This window comes from Paramisgurnus dabryanus, chromosome 23 (genome assembly GCF_030506205.2).
Source record: "Paramisgurnus dabryanus chromosome 23, PD_genome_1.1, whole genome shotgun sequence".
NCBI classification, from domain to species: Eukaryota; Metazoa; Chordata; class Actinopteri; order Cypriniformes; family Cobitidae; genus Paramisgurnus; species Paramisgurnus dabryanus.
Genome location: NC_133359.1, coordinates 21525276 through 21552419, shown reverse-complemented (window position 1 = coordinate 21552419; position 27144 = coordinate 21525276). Strand labels below are relative to the sequence as shown.

General features: G+C 38.4%; 1 protein-coding gene across 1 annotated transcript in view; it reads right to left on the bottom strand.

Moving 5' to 3' along the window:
- Positions 1-27144, bottom strand: part of cspg4 (chondroitin sulfate proteoglycan 4) — a 74934-nt gene that overhangs the window by 6206 nt on the left and 41584 nt on the right. Inside the window, exons 2-7 of the mRNA XM_065291458.2 lie at positions 21871-22034; positions 15082-18633; positions 13469-13927; positions 7765-7941; positions 3495-3693; positions 663-794 (exon numbers count right to left, since the gene is read on the bottom strand). Coding sequence (XP_065147530.1) covers positions 663-794; positions 3495-3693; positions 7765-7941; positions 13469-13927; positions 15082-18633; positions 21871-22034 — 4683 coding nt within the window. The remainder of the gene's footprint in view (positions 1-662; positions 795-3494; positions 3694-7764; positions 7942-13468; positions 13928-15081; positions 18634-21870; positions 22035-27144) is intronic.

The following is a 27144-nucleotide window of genomic DNA, read 5'->3' as shown; positions in this document are numbered from 1 at the left end:
GAACATCATGAAACAATCAATGCATTTGATAGTCTGTAAGTTTATATTTCCCGGTTTTACACATAAAGTTATCTTACACTAGTACTGAAAATATGTGATATAAAAATGAAATAAAAATACAGAGGGTCCAAACGACTTAAATTTTAGGATTTAAATCTAATTTAAACCTGAAAATAAACAGAAACTTTTAGGATTCTGGAAGGATAACAGTAACACATTTTAAAGAAATGTAATTTAATTAATTATTTTAATATTTATTTATTATATTATTTTTTATATTTCTAATTTAATAAATAATTAAATAAATACCACTACTAATAATACATTTAATCACATTCTGCTGTCTTGTTTTCACATTTTCTGTCACTTTAATTTTTTATTTATTTGTAATATTATGCAACACAGCACATACAGAACTGATGTTTTATCTATTTGCTTTCTTAAGTGGCTATTTAATTTTTTTTAACCATAAACTACTTGGTATTATACTTCCATCTTATTTTTTTCTTCGTGAACAGCATTATTTTGTAAACTTTATGTCCAGTTTGATTCTCCATAGACAGAGTAAATATCCAAAGAGATCTTTCTGATGGGAGAGATCTTGCCGATGGCATTGTTAGAGAGAGAGATTTGGATCTAAGCTCTGGATGTGCGAAGCCCACCTGGGAAGACCATGAGTTCTCCATGCGTTTCCATGGAGATGGTGAGCTGTCTCGCTGTGACAACGAAATGGTGAAGAGGTGAGGTGTGCTCTCCATCAGTCACGGTGAAACTGAAACCTCCAGACGCCGAGCCTGCAGACACAAACACAACAATCACATTCAAACTAGAACATGTTTCTGAGATCGAGAAGGTTCTTGATGTTACATTTGAAAAGTTCAGATGCAAAATCCTCTAAGTGCGCCTGACATGTTTTCTTGCAAATGAGGATTTTTTAATTTTATGTTCAGGTTGAGTAATTTCACTTTAAAAGCAATGAAAATGTTATTATGTATGTGTGCCTGATGAAGATCTTTTGATCGAAACGTTGCCAATTTTAATTTTTATAAAAAAAGGGAGAAGAACAGTGTGCAGACTTTCACTTTAATAAATGAAAAGGTTATTAGTCAGTAATTGAAATTCTTTACTTTCACACTTTAGTCATTTTACTGTAATTTAACAAATTTGACTGTTTTAGCGTCAAAACGCTTTCTAAGTACAAGGGCTGCATTACGATTAATCGCAACTAATCGTTTGCAGAATAAAAGTTTTTGTTCATCGTATGTGTGTGTGTGTGTTGTGTATAATAATTATGTGTATATATATAAATACACACATGCATGTATATATTTAAGAAAGATTTACATGTGTATATACATTTCTATATTTATACATAATCTATATTATATATAAATATGAATACTTCAGTCAATATACAAATATATTCGGTAAACCTCTCTTGAAGCTTAACAGTTGAAATCTGACATACACGTGCAGTCTAATTCTCCTTCCAAGTATTTCATGCTGAAAAATCGTCATTGCTTTTAACAGATTCTGCCGTACTGTATTTTTGAATGACCCTAAGCCGGGCTTAAGGGGATTTGAAGTGAAATTATTTGATGAATGTATAAGACATGCCGAGAGCATTTTTGACAAAGGTGGCGTTCAGGGGCTTTTGCATCGGGGCTCATAACTTATTAGTTATTTGTAGGGCTGTCAAAAGATTAATCGCGATTAATCGCATACAAAATAAAAGTTTGTTTTTGCATAATATATGTGTGTGCACTGTGTGTAATTATGTATGTATATGTATATACATAATTATATACCGCAAGGGGTGCTATTATCCCCTTCTGACATCACAGGGGGAGCCAAAAATTTCAATTAGGCTACCTATTTTTTCACATTTTTGCAGAGAATGGTTTACCAAAACTAAGTTACTGGGTTGTTTTGTATCACATTTTCCGGGTTGATAAAAGCACTGGGGACCCAATTATAGCACTTAAACATGGAAAAAGTCAGAATTTCATGATATGATTTTCAGCATAAAATGCATGGAAGAAGAATTTGATGAACGACTGCAAGTGTATGTCAGATTTAAATTTTTGAACTCCAATAGTTTTTTACCTGCAAGAGAGGTTACCGAATATATTTGGATATTGAAGTATTCATATTTATATATAATATAGATTATGTATAAATATAGAAATGTATATACTTTCTTAAATATATACATGCATGTGTGTATTTATATATACATAATAATTATACAAAACACACAAACATATATGATGTAAACAAAAAAAACATTTATTCTGCAAACGATTAGTTGTGATTAATCGTAATGCAGAATATTACACACAAATATATTATGCAAACACAAACTTTTATTTTGTATGCGATTAATCATGATTAATCCTTTGACAGCCCTAGTTATTAGTTGAACTTATAAAGGTTGTGTAACATGACTTATGTACTGTACATGTATGCATGGAGGCATTTTTTACCAAAAACAACTTATGGTTCATTAACTCTTTCCATGCCATTGATGAGTTATCTCATCAATTAAGAGAAAACATTTGCATAAAAACGTGTTCCTGATAATTTTTTTTAATGTTAATCGGCAATCCGATTATCCACTAGATGTATGAAAAAACTGAAGCCAAAACTTTATTTACTAATTTTAAACTCTGTGTATGTTTTGATAATCGTTCTGAATCTGATCTCTAACAAAATTCCTTCACAATAATGCAATTATTCAGCTTTTTGCAAAAAATTAATTATTTGAAAATAATGCACACCCACGGTGTAACGGCACGACGCGGGTGTGCATTATTTTCTTATAATTCAATGGCCTGTCGTCAATTATTCCTTACATATATATATATATAGAGAGAGTTTATAAGCAGAAAAAATATAGATATATTTGTATGTTAATATATTTTTCCTGGAAAGCATTTTGTGAAACTTTTGTGAAAATTACAAAAAATGTTTGCGGGCAACTTTTCAAAAAATGGCTGGCGGGGAATGAGTTAAAGTTTCTTTACATCTGATCAGTCCTGGAGATCAAACCCATGACCTTGGCATTGTAAGCGCCATAACCTACATTATTTTATGCCTCTGGCAGTCGCTTTAATCCAAAGCAACTTCCAGTCTATCAAAGCTGTTCATTTGATCAGTATGTGTGTGTGATTCGAACCCATGGGCTTTTGCGCTGATAACATAAAGCTCTACCAGTTGAGCTCCATGGGAATCTGTCGATATTGTACTTTACACTTTTATTGTTGTTGCTAACCCTGAGTGCGTTGTTATGCCGAGCTGCTTAACCTTCATACACGCCTGATGTACAAACATTATGGGATGAGTTGCACCTCATCCAGTTTTAATGCTTATGGTTATGGGTTTGAACAAAGCACCACTTTCTGTTTTGACCTCCACTATATAAAGATTGATGTTTCTTTAGTCCCTGATATTCATTTTGTGGATGTGATTCGGAGCAACGAACATCAACCCACCGTGATGAATGAATAAAACTTCTCCGTTATTGATCTGAGCCTGCGTGAAGCTGTCCACACTGTCATCGGGTGACACCTTAAGCGTTACGATCCCATTGGAGGGCGTCTCGATGGAGTAAACCAGGTCCTCTGAAGGTGTATCTTCATCGATACTGTTAAGCATATTAGCTGTGATTTCAGACTCCTCACCAGCGAGAAGCTAAAGTGAGAGGAACACAGAAAAAGCGAGATAAACAAAACCATAAACAAGATGGAACAAGTTGTTGCGCTTTTAACTGCGGAGGTGACTAACTGTCTAATGTTATTGGGATGGGAAAATGTTGGGCTAATGGATATGTAATGGTCGAATCGTTGTCGTTCTTAAACTATCATATTCAGCCGGGAGCGCAAAGGGCTGCTGAGAGCCACACATCCATTTATCTGCTCCTGCTCGCTTTCACTCGCTCCATCTAACGCTCTCATGAGAGAAAATGAAATTGAGTCGGTGACGTAATGCGGTGGAACAGGAAATGCCCTGGGCACCCACTAAACAAGTCAAAAATAAAATTTAAATGGTGAAACACATTTACAAACCAAATATTTTGACTCAAATAAACACAAGTCACTAGAAAGTTGGCTGGTAACGTCATAAGAAACTGAAACGTATGTTTGTGAAGAAAGTAACACAACGATTTAAAGTCACAATGAAACGGAGTATAGCGATTGTCTTATTTTTCCCGTCATGACGTATATCTGTGTGAACGGCTTCTGAAATGACAAAAAAGGTAGGGCGGGACTTGAATTCGTCTATTGGGAATGGATTGGATTGTTGGAAATTGAATCATTTTGCTATTTGCTAATTGCTGCAATCTTTTCCCGAGCCCCGTCCTTTTCGTCATTATCATGAACGGAAGTAAAGAAAGATCGTTTCGAGGAGGGGAGGAGATTAACGTTTTTGATGAAAGATTATGAGCGCAAATAAAAAAATATCTTCACAGATAAGTTATTTGTGAAACAAAAACCACAATATTCCAAAAAAATTATGTTTTAAATTTCATTGTGGCTTTAAAAAATCTACTAGAGAAACATCTGTCGCAAAAATGTACAACAACAAATACACAAAACTACGGAGCCCCTAAGGGGACATGGAGCAAAAATTAAATAAAGTTAAGTTTCATGTGCTCACGTGAAACTTTCATGTGCATATTCTTTTTAAAGTTTAGTTTTGCGTGCTTGCGTGAAACTATCGCGTGCTCGCGTGAAACTACGCGTGCTCGCGTGAAACTATCGTGCGCGCATGTGAAATTTTGGCTTTCACGTGCGCGCACGATAATTTCAGGTGAGCACGCGATAGTTTCACGTGAGCACGCGAAACTAAACTTTAGATTTTTTTACTCCAATGTCACTTTAGGGGCTCGGTACAAAACTAACCAATGAAGTACTAAACTGAACTAACTAAACCAGGGGTCTCCAACCTTTTTGTAAGCAAGGGCTACCACAATGGATAAAACAACCTGGAGAAATACTTTTTGATATACTTTTTTTGTTTTACTTGTCAATTTCATTTTATTTTACTTGTTGATATATTTTAGTATTTTTTGAAATGTTAAAGGAGTAGTCCACTTTAACTCTTTCCCCGCCATTGATGAGATATCTCGTCAATTAAGAGAAAACGCTTCCACGCCAATGACGAGATTTTCCGTCTTTCCGCAACTTTTTAAACCCGGAAGTATTGCCCTATGGCAAGCTGCTGCATGTCCGTGTCTGTTTTAAAGATCCCTCTGAATGGGAACTCTATGAAAAGTCTGTCACAAAAATGGAATGATCTCTGCTTTTTGCTCAAAATGTGTTGTTTTTGCAGAAACCTACCCATATTCAAAAGCTGATTACAAAAGAACCACTGAAGGTAGGATGAAACGTTTTTTTTTTTTTTTTGAAAGCAGAGGGTCTGTTCTTTCATTTGGTATATTGTATGTTTATATATTTAAAGAAGAACATTTTCTGGAAGGCATTAAACTTTGGTGAAAATCATGAAAAACGCTGGCGGGCAACTTTTTAAAAAAATGCTGGCGGTGAAAGAGTTAAAGATGGGGTCCATTGACTTTTCGTAGTAGGAAAAAAAATACTATGGTAAGTCAATGGGCCCCATCTTTAAAGTGGACTACTCCTTTAACACACGTAAACCAAGCTAAGCTAATATAAAAAAGATGTAATAAATAAATATTACAATTGAGACTATTAATAGAATATGCTTTGGCGGGCACCTCACAGACTCTGTGCGGGCTACCTACTGCCCGTGGGCACCATGTTGGAGACCCCTGCTCTAAACTGTTTGTTGTTGGACTCTATGTAGCCATACATGAAATATTTCTCATAAAATCCAAAAAGCAAATATCAGACACAAAATCAGGATGTGTCTTCTTTTATTGATTATAAACCATCTCACATATTTCTTATGTGAATATATGTTATGAATAAATGTGACCATGCCTGTGATAAGCCAGTTAAAGTCATATCCTAAATAATTCTGTGGAAAATAACATTGATATCTTTAATATTGACTGAGGTAGATCAAAGATTGAAAAAAATATTTAATCAAACTTTTGTTCCTATTAGATTATAAGACTTTAGCCGGGATTTCATAGACAGGGTCACATATATTACATAAACAGTAATGTAAAGGAGAAACATTTACACAGTCGAGTCATTTTAGCAGGCGTGTCAATTTAAATGGCTCACTTGTTCCAGTAAAGGTGTCTGTGTCCCTAAGACCTCTATGCAATCCGTTACATAACATTTTGTGTATTATATTCATCATCAGCCACGAGGTGGCAGCACCAGATTATTGTCAAACAGTTCATAGGACAAGTATCCCATGAATTGAGCAAGTATTGCTGTTTCTTAAAAAAAAGTAAATCCTGTGATAGTTATCCTCACGTTGTTCCAGGCCCGGCTCCAGATATGAGATGAAAGGTGGGCTAAGTGATATTCCAGGTGGGCCGGTCGGATGGGGGGGGGGGGGTTATGCTTTAATCTCACTTGTCTATAGTTTTAATATCATATATTTAAGACAATTGTTAGGGTTGTTTGTTGTTATGTTTTCTTCATTTTTAATATTTTTTTGTACATATTTTGGAACTATTTAGTAACTTTATATATATATATATATATATATATATATATATATGGTTAACATGTTTATTTTTACATTTATTTTATATTTTTACATCATACACTCTTTTTGCATTTTTTATATTTTTTGACCCCTTAACAGCATACCCGTAACTTTAGATTTGATAAAAAGGGGCAGTTCTTTTAAAATAAATACATCAACTAAAACAAACTTGTTCAAACTAAAAATATAAATTTGATCTGAAATGCTGTTTTTCTTAAGAATTATTCTCATGTCTGTTAATATTGTATAACATTACAGATTTTTGGCCAAAAGATTGGCTGTTATGTGGTGTGGGGCTCTGATTGGGTGGGCCAGGCCCACTCTGCCCCCCCCCCAGTGGAGCTGGGCCTGCGTTGTTCCAAACCTGTTTAAATTTCTTTGTTATGCTTAACACAAATTAAGATATTTTGAAAAAAAATTAATAAGCAAACAGATCTGGGGCACCATTGTCTTCCATAGTATTATTTTTTCATACTATGGAAGTCAAAAGTGCCCCAGCCCTGCTTGGTTACAAATATTCCTTAAAATATCTTAATGTGTGTTCAACAGACAAAGAAATTTCTACAGGTTTTGGACAACTTGAGGGTGAGTAAATGATAATAGTATTGACATTTTTCCTTTAATTTCATTCATGCAAAATGTAACTCATTCTTTTTGAGTCTTGGGGTTTAAGAGATATGACAGATATTTCCCTGTGAGATTCGCCGTGTATGTGTTTGCATTTGTTTTGAAATTGAGTTTGTCTCTGTTATCATCCGTAATCATGGAAAATTGCGGCGTACTGCATTTAAGCGTTCCCGATACAAAAAGAAAGGGACACATCAAAACCAATCCGGATGTGAAAAAACACACATATCATTATTTCGCATTTTGCGGGAGTCACTTGGCGCCTCTGATTGGTTGGTTTCTCTTCATCCCAGAAGCTGAATTCTCTCCATCGTCATGGTTTTCCAAAAATATGAGTTTCCACGGCGACCAGAAACCACAGACAACATCAAGCGCGCATTGAATGACACTCTGTGTTCCATCTGAATTTTCCGAATACGTCTCTGTTCTCCGACCTTCATCAATGTTTAAAAAGAGAGAGGAGAGACGGGACGGCTCGGTTCTGCTTACCTCCAGTCCAGTGTTGAGTTGAATGCTGGGAGCTTCGTCGTTCACGGGAATGACGGTGATGCCGATGGTCAGTGATGGACTCCGGCGAGTGATGTTAAAAACCGTAGCCGTCAGGGTCAAATTGTCTTCTGTGGTCTCGCTGCTGTCGTGGAAGTAGTACACCTTTCCTTGCTGTACCTGAGGACGCACGTACAGTACACAATAGATGAGTCAGTAGCTCAATTGGTTAGCAGCACCAGAGGTCATGGGTTCAATCTAAGCACATACTGAGTCATTTTGGATAAAAGCATCTGCCAAATGCATAAATTTAAGTGTAAGCGTAAACAAATTTGGAGCCAGAAGATGATTACGTACACACCCCATCATCTATTTTCTCATTATTTACATTTATGATTTAAAGAGACATTCCACTTTTTTTGAAAATAGGCTCATTTTCCAGCCTCCCCAGAATTAAATATTAGATTTTTAGCGTTTTGGAATCCATTGAGCTGATCTCTGGGTCTGGCGGTACCACTTTAAGCATAGCTTAGCTTAAGACCATTAGCATTGTGTGTTTAAAAACAACCAAAGAGTTTTGATATTTTTTCTATTTAAAACTTGACTCTTCTGTAGTTACATCGTGTACTAAGATCGACGGAAAATTAAAAGTTGCGATTTTCTAGGCCGATATGGCTATGAACTATACTCTCATTCTGGCGTAATAATCAAGGACTTTGCTAATGTAACTTGGCTGCAGCAGGCGTAGTGATACTACACAGTGCCCGAAAATAGTCCCTTTGGTAACTTAAATAGCAGGGGACTTTTTTCGGGCCCTGCGTAATATCATTAATAAAATATTGGAACTCTTTGGTCATTTATGAGCGCGATGCTAATGGTCTAATCAGATTCAATAGATTATGCTAAGCTATGCTAAAAGTTGTACCGCCAGACCCGGAGATCAGCTGAATGGATTCCAAAACATAAAAAATTAAATGTTTAACTCTAGGGGAGCTGGAAAATGCGCCTATTTTCAAAAAAAGTGTAGTGTCCATTTAAGCAGATGCTTTTATCCAAAGTGACTAACAGTGCATACATTTTTATCATCATGTGTCTTTCCTGGAGATCGAACCCATAACGCAATTACGTTAATCAACTACATAAAAAACAAGATTATTTGTGAATTTACAGCATGTGCACCAATGTGTCCGAGCACGTGCTCCAATCACTAACTGCACGTTCATCAATAACACTGACATGATTGTTAATAGCACATCTGTTCTCCTCAACAGACACTGTAAACAAGCCATTTTCCGGTCCGTTCCATCAGTACAACATATTTAATATACATCCGTCACACTAAAATCTGTGGGTGGTCAGGCGCTCTTTTTAAACAAAAAGCACAGATTTAATCCAGCTAACACGATGCACTTTTACAAGAAGCCGTATAACTATGAGCGTCTCATGTGAGATTCGGGTATCTTAGAGGGTCTGGGACAGGAGGCCGGACGTCTGTATTATAATGCACAGATTTAAACGTTTGGAGAGGTTGTGCGGTGAGGTATGCTTTAACTTTTCTAAGAGACTTTCCATTTTAAGAGACTTTTCTTTTCAGTTTTTACCTTGATATCTTTAATACTGACTGAGAAATCAAACTTTGAAGCATCGTTAGATTATGAGACTTTTCAGCAAATACAAAATGTTCTCCTAACGTTAGTTTTTGGTTCCTTTTAGGTTGTGAGAACATTTGTTAGCTGGGTTTAGCCTGGATTTTACAGACAGGGTCACATATGGGTGAAAAAAAAACACAAATCCCACTACAGATGGGAGTCAGGTGTCGGGTGGGCTCTACCGACTTTGGGCATCACAGAATATCCTGACATTATTTGAAATATCATGGGAAATCTGTCTGATCACATATGCACATCTGAAAATATATTAAGGTAATTAATAATAATAATAATCTAATTTAAAATCATATGCCACAGCTCCCACCGAATCATCACCAGAAAAAAGCAATGCCTCATTTCTTCCGCTGCCGTTTAACCGGAACATTGGCATGTTTGTCAGGAAATCGATAACTGTTGGCGAGCGTTTACGGAAGCTGTCATTTTTGTAATAGAGGTGAAACGTTTTTCCGGATTGTTTCACGTAAGATGCTAATGGTTCGATCCTTTCTCCCGGAGCTGTTTTGAAATGTTTTGATCTGAATGCGTCGTGAATGTCTGCTACTATACTCCGCCATAGACTGTGATTACAGCCTATCCCCTTAGGAAGCTTTGACTGCCAATATACAAACCAACCACTGACTCCACAACACAGAAGAAAGAAACTCCACATTCTGTCCAGTAATGGGAATGACGCACACATCTTTCATTTAGGAACAATTCTGCTGTAGCTGAGCTCAAGCACATATGGAACGTATTAATCCTCGGGTTGGAGATTTATTTCACAAATCATTGCATAACCCTTCAACAAAGGAGTAGGAGATGTAGAGCAGAGGACAGCATAAGCCTGTGGTGTTAAGACTTCATGTATTACAGTGCCGAGTCCAACAGATCTTATAAAGCATATAATGAAGTTATTCTGACAGCTGGACATAAACCACCCGAGGACATTGATTCTGAACTTCCCCATCTGCGATCAATCACATTCATCCGGCGTTTCAACTCGCTCCTTCTGTGAACGGCTTTCATCTTATTAGATACCTGCCAATCTTACAAGAGTCTTAACCATATGAAGGAGTCGTGTGTGTCGTATGCAAGTAAAATGTGCATAAAACAGTGACTAGGACTGTCAAACTCGACAACAATTAGATCACAATTTTGCATAAAAATTGTAATTTTGCATTTTGTGAAATTTCAGCAGGTCCTAGTCAATATAGGCTTTCAACATGGAAAACAATAAGGTTGTATTTGTTAACATTATGCATTAACGGACATCAACTAACAATGAACAATACAAGAGTCCCTTTAGGGAAGTCGTGCTTCTAGGCGCAGTGGTCATGTTTGTTATTTTTGTCATGCAAAACTAAAGTCCTTTCGACTTCTTGAATGGGAAAAGACCATAGACTGTAAAAAATATGGACGTAGTGTCCGTGACATCACCCATAGGTTTCTGAAGATCGTTTTTGAAGCCAAAAGTAGGCAGTGCCTGCCGTCGGCATCTTGGCCGCGCATCACTCGCAGATATCCAAAAATGGGTAAAGAGACGGGACGTAGGTGAAGCTGAGGTGGCTGGTTGCTGAAACCACACCCGCTTAGCTCGACTCTAATGACAGCAGTGGCTGTTCAACCGTCACTCAAGTGACCACGCCCTTAATTATGCAGAACTTTAAGGCTTGATATAAACTAAACAGATGAGTTACAAAAAAATTCACCCCCCTCACAGTTGAAATTAGCTTTCCAAAGACAATTTTTGTACCAGGCTTTTTCTGCTCTATGGGCATTTTATGGGCATTTTAACATCGAGGTCTATGGGAATTGACTCTCTTTTGGAGTCAGCCTCTAGCGGCCAATCAATGAATTGAAGTTTTGAATAATTTCCGTATTGGCTTCATCAGAGAGATCGGAAAGTTGCCCCTCGGGAAAGGCGGATATCTCTAAATTGACGTGTTGAAATGTGACCCTGGACCACAAAACCAGTCATAAGGGTCAATTTTTTAAAATCACTAAATGAAAAGCTTTCCATTGATGTCTGTTTTTTTTTAGGATATGACAATATTTGGCTGATACAACTATTTGAAAATCTGGAATCTGAGGGTGCAAATATTGAGAAAATTGCATTTAATGTTCAAACTTCAAAGTCCAAATCTCTACTGGCTTACCGCTGTAATGATGTTGTGGACTGAATTGGGAAATTGTTTGCTTTTACATAAAAAACACACTTGAATGGGAAATCCCCAAAGAGCGGGTAGGAACAAGTGCAAGTTTGTAGACAAGTTTCTGGCCAGTTTCGTAATATTGAGCAATGCAATGTATTTTTGGATTTTTCTACAAATATTCCCGTGTGACTTACAACTGGTTTTGTGGTCCAGGGTCATAAATCGCAAATAAACAACATATTTCTGACCAACAATTAAACCTGACAACAACTGTGCCATATCTTTTGATTCATAAACTCAAACTGCACTAAAACACATTTTTTCAAAGTCATTTCAGCTTCCGCACATAAACACAAGTTGTCAAGTGCCTCAAGTGACTCTCTATAGAGCCCCTCTGGTGACTTCCGACTGTCTCAACCAGTTGCGTGAGTTTGGGGCGGGACAATATCTGCATTTTGCACACACTTTTATCCAAAGCGACTTACAGTGCATTCAATACATACAATTCTTTTATCAGTATGTGTTCCTGGCATCGAACCCATGACCTTTGTGGTGCTAACCCAATGAGCCACAAAAACACTTTGGGGATGTTCAGTTTCACACTTCAGTTTAAAATTGAAAATAACTCCTAATACTGATCTGAAGACAGAGTTCATATGTTCTGACTTTATGGCCCCTGAGTTAATCTGATCTCATGTCTCGATGGTGTGAGCCTGGCGGGGTATTGCGAATGCTTCATTACAGGGATATATGGGCCAGTTTATTCTGGCCCGAAGCAGCGCAGTCAGAATTTCCATCATGTTGAAACAGAAGAGAACAGCAGTCATAAGAGCGACGACTAACCGCTCTCGAGAACAACAGCGAATACATCCTACAGCCAGATTTTCCCTGCTCATTTTTTCCACTAGAAGACCTCTGGGCCCCTCCGCTCAGTATCATAACGCAGAGTAGTTTCTGGAGCCCAGTGGATACAAACAGAGCTTAGAAATATCCGGAAAAAAGACAGTGAGAAATAGTTTTTTGTGCCTCTAAAACACAGCAAGCATCTCGGATCGCAGACACCTAAAGGTGGCGTGATCAATGTCCGTCTCAATGGCTGTTTTTCTCTGACCGGCTTGTAATTAAGATGCAGAAAATGCTATTTTACGCCTGACTGTACTTTACAGATACGGGAAGCATCATGCAGGGGCGCTGGTAATCTCTCAGAAACCATTACGCGCTGCTGTTCGTCCTTTTAATTAAAGCTACCGAAAGCTCATGTGGCAGCTCTGTTGTTGTCGGGAGAAGAATGAACTCTCATTTCCGAAACACAATGTACAAACAAACGCAAAACAAACACCCTGTAATTAGACAATCATTAACTGTTCCCACTGTTTCCAATACAAATGAGGATTTAAAGAAATAATTCCCAAATAATAAAACTTTCCCCTTTGTGTCATTTCTTTAAAGGGCCCATATTATGCTAAATCCACTTTTACAAGATGTGTGGACGTAAATGTGTGTTGGCAGTGTGTGAACATAATCACCCTCCATTTCTTATCCCCATTAAACCAATGCAGTCTCATTAAACATGCTGTTTTCATTCTTTTGTTAATGTGATGTCACACTGATAAACCCCGCCCACAACCACTGACTGACTGACTGACTTCACCCAAAATCTTTTCTTAATGTGTTTGTTAGCACCTACTAGCACTAATGCGGCTAAAATACTATTCTCCAAGACTGTATTCACAGAAATCATATCTATTTTTAACCAAAAGCGGTAGCTCATTTGCATTTAAAGGTACACACACGGCATTTATGTAGGGTATTTTGAGCTAAAACTTCACAGACACATTCTAGGCCTACCGGAGACTTTCTATTACACCTAGTAAAACAGAAGTGCACAGGTGCGTTTTCACTTACTTCAATCCATGTGAAGCTTCCAATCTCATCTTCTTGGTCCACATATCTGATGTTTCCATGCTGAGGTGGCTCCTCAATAATAAACTCAATGTTTAAGGACCGGTAGAAGGGGTGTGTGATGTTCAAAATCTCCGGGGTCAATGCCACGGATCCACCTTCCCTCACGGTGAGGTTGACCACTTGGACGGGTATGAGCCGTGGAGCAATGTCCACCTGCACCTCCACATTTTCCACCATGTTGAAGCCATTGCTGACATCAACGGTGAAGTGATCCCTGCCTTGAAGAGAGGTGGAGACGTAGAAAATTCTGCCCATATTTATATCTTCCTGTGTGAAAGATTGAACGTAGTCCAGGATGGGTGATGCTGAGTCGTTGATAAGTTTGACCACGTGACCTAGGCGGGAAAACCTTGTGATGGAGTACACCATCTCTTTGGGTAGGATGTCTGTTTGTTCCACCTGACGGAAATCAAAACAAACCCTTCAATAGGTGCAATAACATGTTACTTTTTAATGGAATGCACAAATTTTTCATGATGTTGACCTTTAATATGGCATGCTAACCTTGAGAAAGACTATTTGATTTTTATTGGAACTATTCCTTGAGATTACCATGTAGCATTTTTTAAAAGCATAAAACGTTTTGATATATTTAATGGTTGGATTGGAAAAACCTGGAGCTGATATCATAAATGCGATTTATGCCAAACCCTCTATTTTATGTGTGCCAAATCCCTGAAATACTTGTGGAAAAGCAGCGCATATAAACTAGTGTCAATGACCAATGAAGGCAGAGTTTTCTCTTCGGCAACATTTGGGTAATTACTAAAAGTACAATTAATGAGGCATAAACCTTGCAGCACATCTAGACCCACTGCAGAAGCTAAATTACATCTGAACCATTTTCCCTCCTTTTAAAATGTTGCTCCAAAATGCAAAACAGCTCCTTGATGGATTTACGAGTCCATTGTTAAGGGACTTTGTGAGCAGTGATATTGCATTTCTGGAACCTTCCATGACTGTAACACACAGCTGTTGAACACAAATTATAGTTAAGTACTGATGGGAAATGCCAAAGGTCTTTGTAAACTAATCTAAATATGTCTGCTATACGAGACGCTGGTCGTAGCATTTACAGATGATATGTGTATTTGTCTTTTCTACTGTATTAGTAAGACTTGCCAAACTACGAAACAGAATTGGCTTTCTGTCCTGAGATAACAATAATTTATGACTTTGAGAGAAAAGACACGAAATAGACTCTCACAGCCTCATTCATGAAACACGAGCGGAAAAAATTCTGTGTAAACAGACTGTGTAAACTGTATTCCAGTTCAATTTGACAATTTACGTAAGAATGGCTTTCCTAACAATTTAAATCTTCTGCATGTGTTTGACGCATTATCTTCAAACTGAACATTTTAAATGTGTAGTTGATTATACAGAAAACACAAGACATGAAAGACAAAATAAAACCAACATTAAACACTACTTAAACAGATTTAACTTCGTGTAGACAGAAACAATTTGTTTAGTTTATACACAGTTGTGTTGAAACTACTCAAAACTACACAACTACTGTAGTCAGTGTTGCGTATAAAAAGAGGTTTTACCTTCAGGTGGTCTTGGTCAATAACCGAATGTTCTCCTTCGAACGCGATGATCACCTGATTTGCCAAAACATCTGGCTCTGTTAGGTAACCTTTCTTGAAAATCTTAATTTTGAAAGTTCCCTCTGTGGACAAATCCTTGGCAAGTACGGTGAACGTGAAGAAATCTTTAGAGCTAAGACTCTGGTCATTGTGTTCATAAGAGACCACACATTTTTTAAGGTCTTCTTGCGTGAACGTTGAAGATTCAATCCCACTGACTATAATCCTACCATTACTGGGAGCAGAAGTCACCTCATAAATGATCTCAGTTGCACTTCTTATGTCCATGTTGGACTCTGCACTCAGCAAACTGGTGTTCAAAGTCTTGGTGCTACCATGATCAATGACCACCATGGTATTGTTGGTTATACGTAGATAAGGGTCACCTGCTTGAACCTGAAGCACAGCTGTTGTCTTATGCAAACCATCAGATACTTGAATTTGGAATCGCTCACGGTCAGCCCCATGGTGAACGAACGAAACTTTCCCATCTCTCAGGTCGGCCTGGGTGAAGCGGAAGAGTTGCTGTGTAGGGTCTGCCGATGAGACTATGTTTCCAGAAAGAATTCCCGCTCGGACATAAACGAGTTGGGTGTCATTAAAGTCAGAATCATCATCACTGAAGAGGATGTCATCAGTTGTCAATAAACGCTGGCCGTTTCTAACTACGTGAAAAGGTTTGTCAACTACCCTTTGAGGCACATGGTCATTCTTGGTTTGTATCGTAATGTGAAACACCCCCTTCAGTACCTCATGACCCTCATCCTGCCAACCATTGTCCTCTGTGGCAGCAAAGGCCAAGAAAGTGAACTGGTCATGGCTGGTCTCTGATCCGTCGTGTTTATAAACCAGCCTGTTCAAGAGCAGATCTTCACTACTAAACACCCTAATTGCACCCTCAAACCTTTGCACATCCGGTGGAGATTCTCTGATAAGACGACCGTGTTTGGGATCTTGGGCAATTCTATACACAAAGTCTGTTGAGTTGGAGGTTTGAACCCAGAGATATTCCTTGTTTAAAATGTTCTCATTGCCCTCCAACACCACCAACCTCTCATTAGTTAAGACAGGGGCATTTGAATCAGCCTGGATTTTGATAGGAAATGTGTATAACCTGGAGGCTTGATTGTCTACCAGTACACTAAAGTGAAAGTGATCTTCGAAATCAACGGCTCTGTGAATACGGGGACTATAAATAATGTGACCATTAAGTATGTCTTGTTGAGTGAAGCTCTCACCCTCAGATAGCTCTTTACTAACCAACATCAAGACTCCCTGGGTTGGGCGCTTCTTAATCATGTACCTTATTGATCCTGGATCAATCCTGTTAGCTTCCCTTACAGCAGCTTCTAATTCATTTGGCCCAATTACATTTTGCTTTCCACCTTCAACGTGGAGAGGACCCATTTTAACCATTCTTACAAGCGTAGGCATGATCTTAATGATAAACGTGTTGTTTTGAAGGATGACCTGCCCGAGCTGTGCATTGAAATGAATAAACTCTGTTTCTGTGTTCTCAAGGTCGACTGTGGTGTTGGGAATGTATCTCAGTCTGTTTTGCTCCAGATCAGACTGATGAAAAAATGTTACTGTCTCTGGTACCTCATTGTTTGAAATCAACTGCAGTTGCCCATATTTAAGTGGCTGAGTGACATAATATGTAACATCGCCGGTTTTTGGAGTTGCAGAAATGGCCAAATGCTGTATTCCTATAGAAGAAGTTCTATCTTGAGTAAGCAGAAGTCCAGTATTGGTAACAAGATTCATCTTTGGCTGGGTAAGCACTAACTTAATTGTGGATGAGTGGGTAATCAAATCTCCATCCGAGACCTGGAGGGTAAATTCTGTCACTGTCCCACCTCTGTGGATGTAGTAGATGTTTCCCTCTTTTAGTTGTCGACAGGTGAACTCTCTTAGACTGGTTCCTGGATGATTAGCATTTTCCAGATATGCAGCAGGATTCGGTTCTGATGTGACCGTGACTTTGAGGTCATCGCACCGATTATCTGAGTCTGAGATTCGGATAAGGTTTGGGCTCAGGCGTGTGCGTCCATTAGCCGTGACTGAGATGTCCCCCACACTGAGCTGAGGAATGTCATTCACGGGGATGATCTCCACTGGTAGTACATATTTGTGTGCAGCACTCAGGCACTCTGGGAGATTAGTGCCATGTACGATCACTTCCAGCTCGATTTGATCATTATACTTTTCATTTCCATCATGAAGATATTTAATTTTCTTGTTAAGCACATCAAGAAGTGTAAACTTCTTTGTGCGTCTTGTGTTAATGTCCATTTCAACCTCCCCATACCAGGGATTGCTTACCAGAGTAAAGATTATCTGAGACTGACGAACACCTTCATTGTTTAGATTGAATGTTGGATTTAGGTTTACAATGTCAACAAGGGCCTCTCCTCCCTCGGGAACCAGCAGCGGAGTGATTTCCAAGAGCTTGGAAACATTGTGAAAGATCTTTGGCAAGTCATTTGTAGGTAAACAATGCCTTTCGTCAAGATTAATGTCAACATATGTGATTCTTACTGGAGGGGTAGTCGTCGTCTCCATATAATCATAAGCGGAGTAGTAATCGTCCCCTTCACATTTCACGTGAATATCTTTAGTTATCAGAGCATCCTGCAGGGTTCTATCTTTCTCATTCACCTTGATTTCTCCTAAACACCCAATAAAAGATTCGGTTGTGATCTCCTCTTCCATACGAAACAAGTAATCATCCTGAAACACATCCTTCATCTTCTTTTGAATGCCTCCCAAGTACAGGTTTCCCACCAGATCCAGCTTTTCCGACGCATTTAGAGGGAGCGAAACAAGTTGACTGTCTACATTTATTTGGAACTCATTGCGATTCACCTGAATTTGGACTCTGTGCCACTGGTCGTCATCTACTTTGACTTCCACGTTCTCCAGCACATGTATTCCACTCCCCAAATCGATCACACCTTTCAATAACCCTCCCATCATTCCTACTGCAATGAAATCTGCTTGGTGTCCCGGGTGAAAGACCAACAGGGCATCCTCAATGGTCGTCTTCATGAGCATCTCCAGAATGCGGGAGTCAGCGCTGGTTCTGGTCCATGTAGGGAAAGAAATAAATGATTCAGGGCTGATGAAGCTGGTGGTTTCTCCATCTCCTGCCTCAAACTCACCACTACAGGTCTCCTTGGTGTCATAGCAGACTGTGGCTGCTAATTCCAGAATATCAAAGTCGTGAGACTCAAACATAACATTGCTCATGCAGCCCCGGAAAGAAGGGACAGCTGTGCTCAGGTACTCCACATCCAAGTCTTTCACGCCTCCAAGGAACACACCCTGGTCGATGTTCAGGTCCTCATCTGCATCGTCCATTGGAATAAAGTTTGTGTATAGGCTGTCCACTGCCATGGTGAGTTTGGAGTCTCTCAGAGCGAGAGTTACGTGATGATCCAGTACATTACTGAGGGTCAGACCCATTGTAGAGGTCAGAACCTTCTCTCCAGATCCCATGTTTATCCTCGCCTGTAGAGACACAAACACACAATTATTATACATCCAACAATGGAAGTTAGAAACGAAAAAAAAAAAAGATTTTAAACTAGATTTTTTAAATTTAAAATACACTTACAGGTGATACACTTTTTACCCATTTTAATACCCAAAGGAACAACCAAGTGGCAGCAAATTACATAAAGAAAGTTTAAGGTTTAGGAAAAAGGTTAAAGAAAGTGAAGCCATATGGAGACAACCTCTCCATAGTAGGGATGGAATGATTCCCCAACTTGCTCGGTGCATCAACATAAAAAGTAGAGGATGCGATGCATCTGTTTAAAAACATTAAAAGCATCTGCATTGCGATGCATCATTTCTAACATATTTTGCATCAGTAAACAGATTTAAAAATTATTAGTAAATGCGCTATTCTTTTACGATTTAGAAAGTGACCAATATTTTAAGATTGCTTTCTCCTTTCTAAACTGTTGCTACGTCCTGTTGACTTATTACCTGCTGGTGTATCACAAAACTATGGAAACCGAGGCGTGTAACATATAAGGGCTGCACAATAAATCACATGTGATTGTCACACGCATCTCGTCAGTAAAGTCCGTTCCTTGATTAGTAGTAAATCGCCATCAGCTGCTTTCAGATGGAGTGGCATTTACTACACAAAGCCGTAGTTCACTGACAATCAAGGCAATTTCGCATTAATTATCGCAGATGTATTGCCTACGATATGGCCCAGTTTGTAAGTGAACTACGGCTTTGTGTAGTAAATGCCGCACCATCTGAAAGCAGCTGCGGCAATTTACTACTAATCAAAGAACCGTCTTTACTGACAAGACTCGCATCACCAAGTAGTTACAAATCCATGGGCGTCGGTAGCAAAAAATAAATAAATGTGGGTGGGTCCAAAGCATTTACTGGTAGTAGATGGCATTTTCTTGTATTCTGGTGCCTTTTAATTAACTGGAAAGTGCTTAAGCCTTGTCCCAGACTTAAATGCATGGTTGAGCTGTCTTTACTGAAACAGCTTGCACTTAAATATCTTAAAATATATCAGAGCCATTGTTTTGTCTCAAGATACATACCTTACACCAGTAATGTTTAATTTTTAAGTGTCCTAAAATAACAAAGAACTTGTCCTGGATTATTCTAAACCTGGGAAACAGTGACTTTTTGTATATATTTAAGCTCATGCAAAAATGTACTTGTACATAAAAATATACTTATATCCACATGAACTTTCAAACCATTCTTAATATTGTATGCAAATATGCTTCTTAACTAAATCAACCTTGTTCAGATGTTTCTACTGGAAAACAAGGCTTTCTAATCTATTATAAATGCAGTCACGAACCTTGCGTATTAAGAATCCCGATATCTGGTTTGTTTGATTTGTCTGCTCTTTCAAACACTGCGCATCTTAAAATGAAAATATCACAGAACTCATTTCACATCTGAAGCTTCCAAAGATGATGATGGATAAAGTAAATCTGAACGAATTGAATGTGGCAGTGGAAATACGTTTTTAATGACAAATCCTGCCACGGATGAAACAGTCACGGTACTGTGTCATATGGCAACATAATGGCTGCAGTTTAAATGCGTGTTTATATGTGCAGAGCGGGAGCCATTTTCTAGTGAAGATCTATCTCAGTGCAAACCAGTAACTCATTCTAGTTGTGGTGTCATTTTCCATGTGTTGAGCTGAAAGAACGTGATGATACAGCCGCAGTGCAACTGGAAGCACACGTGAGTCATCCCTCTCACCACAAACCAGATAGCAAACCATCTCAAAAACTCACAAGAGAGTTGCTCAGTGTGTGGCTCATGCTGGTCTCGGTTGGCCATGAGAAAATACTAGAGATTGTATTTATTTGTGCAAACTGCTGATTTAATTTACAGAAGAGATTTTCAAGTATTTTTTGAAGTATTGCTGGCAGCGTCGGGTGAGGTTTTACTTGGCGTCTGATAGGCCAAATGAAATGTCTTTCTTTGCTAAGTAAACAGTAATTTAGCAGTCACTTAAAAGGTCGAATCATGAGAAAATCTGCACTTCTCTCTTCGGCCTGTTTGTGAGAGAAAAGTCTCACAATCAACGGGCAACCTTTTGGTCTCTCTTGTGACGCCAACACTGAAGTGGCCTAAACTGCAATTTGGGTGGATCCAAAAGGGAGTCAATCCCATAGACCCCCCCCCATGTTAAAATGCCCAACTTTACAGCAGAAATAATTATATTGCCAAAAGTTTTGGGAACCTTCCTTTATATGCACATGAACCTTAATGACATCCCATTCTTAATCCATAGGGTTTAATATGGAGTTGGCCCACCCTTTGCAGCTCTAACAGCTTCAACTTTTCTTGGAAAACTTTCTACAAGTACATTTGTAAAGTCAGACACTGATGTTGAACAAGTAGGCCTCACTTGTAGTCTCCGCTCTGATTCATCCCAAAGATGTTCTGTTGGGTTGAGGTCAGGACTCGGTGCAGGCCACTCAAGTTCCTCCACACCAAACTTGCTCATCCATGTTTTTATGGACCTTGCTTTGTGCAGTGGTGCACAGTCATGTTGGAACAGGAAGGGGCCATCCCCAAACTGTTCCCACAAAGTTGGGAGCATGAAATTGTCCAAAATGGTATGATGAAGCATTAAGAGTTCCTTTCACTGGAAGTAATTGGAACAGCTGAATTCAATGATTTGGAGGGGTGTCCCAAAACTTCTGCCAATATAGTGTACCTGATATACATACGGCATGGAGGCTCTCCTGATTTTGTCAAGTGGTTGATGTCCTCAGGGCAACATTATGTTGACCCTGGGAGAACATTTTAATAAGTTTAAAGTTTGTTTTAAGTTTAAGCTCACAACCAGGATTAGCTGTTTATAGACCATTGTTTTTGCACTTATCATGTCCCTCTGATTTTAGGGTTTGGTTATGGTTAGGGTTGGGGTTTGGGGTGGATTTAGGTTTTATTTACAAAAATGTTGTCCTTGGGTCAACACAATATGTTGCCCTGTAAACATAAACCACTTGGCAAAATCAGTTTGAGCTGGTTATGGATGTCACAATAAGGACACAGGTTTTCGGGGGACAACATACAATGCACAAACCAGAACCAACCAACAAATGAAGAAGGGATGACTCTTTAAATAACAAATAATAGTCAGTATGGTTAAAAACATTTGGTAAAAACTTTAGGTTAACATTTGCATGAAGTTGCTCCTATGCATTTAAAGCATAACAAAGCCTTGTGTCTCACCTGTAGTCTCCCATTGTAAAGCTCCAGTGAGAGGTATTCCGTGTGTCCCGCAGCCAGCAGGAGCAAACCGCTTCGTCTGCTTGTCTTAAACTGGAGCGACACTTGAAAACTCGAGAGGTCTTGAACGGCATCTATCCGACAGTGACTGTCCCCAAAATAGGAAGCTGCAAACATACAGTAAGAAAGAAATATTATATTAGTAATACTTTAATGATGACGTGTGGAATTAACGTGCCAGTCTGGAAGTGGGATGACGTACAGCAGATTGAAGTTAGCACTTAAAACGTTCCCAGCTGTCTTGTCAGCTGTTGTTTAAAAAAAAATGATGCAGGAAAATGTTGTGGATAGTAACAGTGTTGGCCCCATGGGAACGTTTATAGAAGTGCTTTGTTGCAGGATTTCCAGAACTTGGCGTAGTATTAGATCGACTCTATGCGAACAGAGACACCTGTCTTGTGATTTGTCTCTCGTTTAAGCTCCTTTATTAAATCATACACACGCATCGCTCATGGGCTGTATGTCAAGGAGGTTCCCAACATTTCCAAGGGCCAATATATCAGCATCTAAGCCATGGTTACATTATACGCTCAGACTCACTGGGAAACCCCTCCATGGAATTCTGGACAGGATCCAGTTATGAAACATTCTCACAGGAACAGTGGTCGAGGGTCAGGGGTCACATAAGGTCAGTGTGTGTCTGCTTGCATCCTGTATTTTATGACTCCCTACCCTAATTCCCCTATGCATTATACTTTTTCATCTTCAAATTTACCATGGTAAATATGGTTTCCACCAAAATACTGTTGTTAGAGCAAATACTATCGGAAAAGTATTGTAAAAAGCATTATTATACCTAAAGTGAATATGTAGTACACTGTAACTATCAAAGGGTAAAAATTTACCATGGTAAATTTCTGTAGGGTCATTCAAATGACTTCAAAAACAATACACTGACTTAAATTTAAAGGACAGTTCACCCAAAATTTCAATTCTGCCATCATTTACGTACCCTCGTGTTGTTTTAAACCTGTATGAGTTTCTGTATTTTGTTAAAAACACGAAAAAAAAAAAATTTGAATAAATGATGGTAAGCACACAGATGGTGGTTACCCATTGACTACCATAGTATCTGTTTCTCATACTATGGAAGTCAATGTGTACCATCAATTGTATGGTTACCATCATTTATCATATTATTGACATTTGTGTAAATAAAATTCAAACAACTTTGAAAAAACATGAGGTAATGATGACAGAATTTTCATTTATGGCTGAACTATCCCTTCAAAGGCTTGAAAAATTAAAGGACACCTATTATCCCCATTTTTACAAGATCTCATGTCTCAGGTGTGCCCAAAATGTGCCCCACAGATCATTTTGTATAGCATGGCCAAAATGCCATATTTGGGTGGGATCAAAAATGTGCAGTTTTCTTGTCTGTACCTTTAAATGGAAAAGAGCTCCTCACTTCCCTGCCAAATGAGACAATGACTCCTGGGAGAATGATTCAGAACAGATCTGATTCCTGGGAACACAGTCTGAAACAATAGTATCTCACTATTGAAAGATGGCGGACAGCCATACTAATACAAGACCATTAGTCAGTGGCTGTGGGCGGAGCTTTATCAGTGTGATGTCACATTAACAAGAGAACCAAAAGAGCATGTCTAATGAGACTGCTTTGGTTAATGGGGTGGTTGTGCTTAAACACTGCCAACATACAAAAAAATATCTATTTATGTACAATAGGTGCCCTTTAAAGTTGTGTCATTATTTACACGCTCCAAAGCCTAATTGCTTTCCTCAATTACAAGTCTTCAAAATCCTCTTTTGTGTTCCACACGAGTAAATAAATGACAGAACTTTCATTTTCGGGTGAACCGTTCATTAAACTTGATAAATATTCATAGCAGAATGGCAGCTGAAATCACTTAGCAAAACTTACAAATGTTTAGCTAATCGCCAAGAGCTTATTCCTAAAAACTCCTCAATGGCAACCGGCCCAGTTGTGGCTCTGTTTGTTCTGTGTGCTCCTCCTGGTTCACACAATTTTTTTTCCATTAGAGAGCCGAACTTCAATACCGAACATAAATTGCATAAAAGAGAATTGAAAGCGTAGGAAAGTCTCAGAAAACCACTGGGAATAAACCAAATTCACACGCCAAGGCGTTTTCATGAACAAAGACGCAAGTAACTGAAGCGCTCATTCACACTGTGATACATAAGAAAGCTTTATAGATATTCGCAGTTCAGTGAAAGGTTCTCACAGATACCTTCAAAAACACTTGGTTGATACACTCAACGCATAAATCTCCCAGAAAGAGCCAAATGCTAAGGCTCATGTAATCTCTCGTCTAATAATCTATAATGTTGAAAAGGTTATAACATTTAGATCTGAGTTTGGAAAAGACACGGATCTGAGAAACACAGATTGCATGTAAAGCAGAGAAAGGCGCTATGAATTTTAATGAATCTTTTTGAAGACACTTGATGTGACTTAGTTCATATCAGCGCTCAAAGAACTTCAAAACACTGCGGATATAGAGGCCAAAGAGAGAATACATGGAATTATCTGGGAATATTTCCCTCAGCTTTACGATCCTCAGATCTGTTTTTGTTGGAATGCTCACGGCACGCACGGGAGACGAAACGGCTCAACTGGAGCCCAAGGACTTCGAGGTTCAATCCCAGAGAACCGCCGTCTGGCTGCACCGAGCATGCTCGGACTAGAAAAGACACAAGAGCCACAGTGAGCCGAGCACGCTTATATAAATCTGGAACCCATTAAAGATCTTTGAGGGGATTTTAAATGAGACACATATGTTGGGGACCCCCAACTATTTCCAGCATTCAACATGCACCATACATTTAACAAGGCCTTAACTTGGCTGTCCTCTTTACAGGCCTGTCACGTTTCACTGCGTGATAAAAATGCAGGCGGTTTTTACGTTGTTTGTGAATGAGCATCATTGTTCTGTTGAATAGTCGATTATGAAACTCAAACCTATTAAAACAAACAGCACATCTGTTTTGAATGTCTAATTTGCTTTGCAGGAGATATGGATATATTAGCTGCAGCTGAATACTGTATATTGTGTAAATAGTATAAAAGCATTGTATACTACTAATCATTTCAATGTACAACTGTACATAATTGTCAAATTAGATAGATTTAACAGTTTGTACTGTGAGAATAGCAATCCGGAACACTCTTGAAGAGTAAAAATACAAAAAAAAAAAGAGATGAAATATACATTATATTTATATAATAGTTATATATTTGTATGCTTTGCGTGTTTTCTTCTATAGTCGGTATTACCAGTAACAACATAAATAAATGGCTTTCGTGAAACAAACGTAACATCCGGTAAACATCCAAAAAAGAATTAATAACAATAAAGTACTTTTAGGTTAGTTTATTTCTGATACCAAGCAAAATATACAAGTAGTAGATTACCTTAGTTCAAATCATGGCTAAAGCGCTTTAAAAATATACGCTGAGCTAACGTTATTGGGTAAAATGTGTACTATATACTGTAATGTATACAATGTTAACTACAGATTGGCTGCCAAACCTCCCTTAACTCCCCTCGTCTTTAGGAAACCAAAACATTTGTTATTTTCGACAAGGTATTTGTTCCAGAGTTCAGTTTAGCCACTAGCCAGACAATTACACAAACAAAGACCGGAAGTTAAGTTCTGTCCAGACGCGCAACTGCGTCCGATGAAACGTCTATATATTTTTCGGACTATAAGCCACGTTTTTTTCATAACTTGGCTGGTGCTGCGTCTTACAGTCAGGTGCGCCTTGTAAGTCAGTATGAATTAATTTTGACATTTATGAGGCAAGAGACAACATAACTGTCTACAGCCGCAAGAGTTCGCTATATGCTGCTCCTGTATTTATGTAATTTAATGGATTCAGTGATGCGGAATGAAGAGTCTGCGAACTTCATGCTAGTTGGCTTGTTCGGTTAATTTAGACTATTCAACCTTCCAGGTAAGTTCTGTATGCTATGGTTTATCATTTAAATAACATTTGAGACAGGGCCATTGGTTGAAACGATTCTTCTGTCATTGTTTTGAATCGTTAATTGATTAGAATCTCAGGAAGTGTTATGTTCAACTGTAGCAAACACATTTTTTTCTTTAAATTATGATCTTACGATCTTCCTCAGGCAACTGCAATAGTTACAAACAACATCCAATTTCAAATAAACAAATGACCAATCACAGTTGGGAAACATCAAGTCACATGATAAATAGATCATTCAGAGTCGTCACATGATACGAGCTCAATCAGATAAACACATTAGGCTATATCATTTTGCATCTGTAATACAGTAATCATACAAGAATAATCGCACTTTCAAAGCATCACATTAAAAAGTGCTTCATCATTTAGTCCTAAGGGGGATAATGTTTGAAGAGTATAAATCCAATAAAGTTCACGTCTCTGTAATAGTAGATCAATATCTCCGCCTCTAGGTGGCATTTTTACCTTTTCAATTCCACAAAAGCGTAAAGAGGAAACGTCATGATTGAATGCATTAAAATGAATAGCCACAGGGTAATTCATATCCTTTCTTCTAATTGAACTCTTGTGTTCACTTATTCTTTGCTTAAGTTGACGTGTCGTTTTTCCCACATATCCCAAACCACAAGGACAGCGGATCAAATAAATCACATGAGTAGAGACACAGGTGATAACTGACTTAATATCAAACTTTTTTCCGGTTCTGGGATGACAGAAATAAAAAGTTTTAGAGGTGTTGTTACATTGTGCACAATTTCCACAACGATAATTTCCATTATGTAAAGGACTAATTATTCTTTGTGTGGGACTCGGTGTAGTACTCTGAAAACGCGCGTGTACAAGACTATCTTTTAGGTTCTTCGCCCTTCTAAATACAATCAATGGAGGATCTTGAAAAGTGACACTTAATTCTGAATCGGATGACAACAGGTGCCAATGTTTTTTGAAGATGGATCTCATTAGGTGAGACTGAGAAGAATGAGTGGTAATGAAAGTAAAAGAATGTTTTTTAGCTACTCTAGTCTTCTTTTTTAACAATTCTGCACGTGTCTTATGGAGAGTTACATTAAAGGCTTCATCAATCCATTTGGCGGGATATCCCCGATCTACAAATTTCTTTTTCATAATTGAAGCCTTCTCAATGAAATCCGTGTCAGAATGGCATATTCTTCTTAATCGGAAGAATTGACTTTTGGGAAGACCCTTTTTCAAAGAAATAGGATGAAAACTGTTAGCTA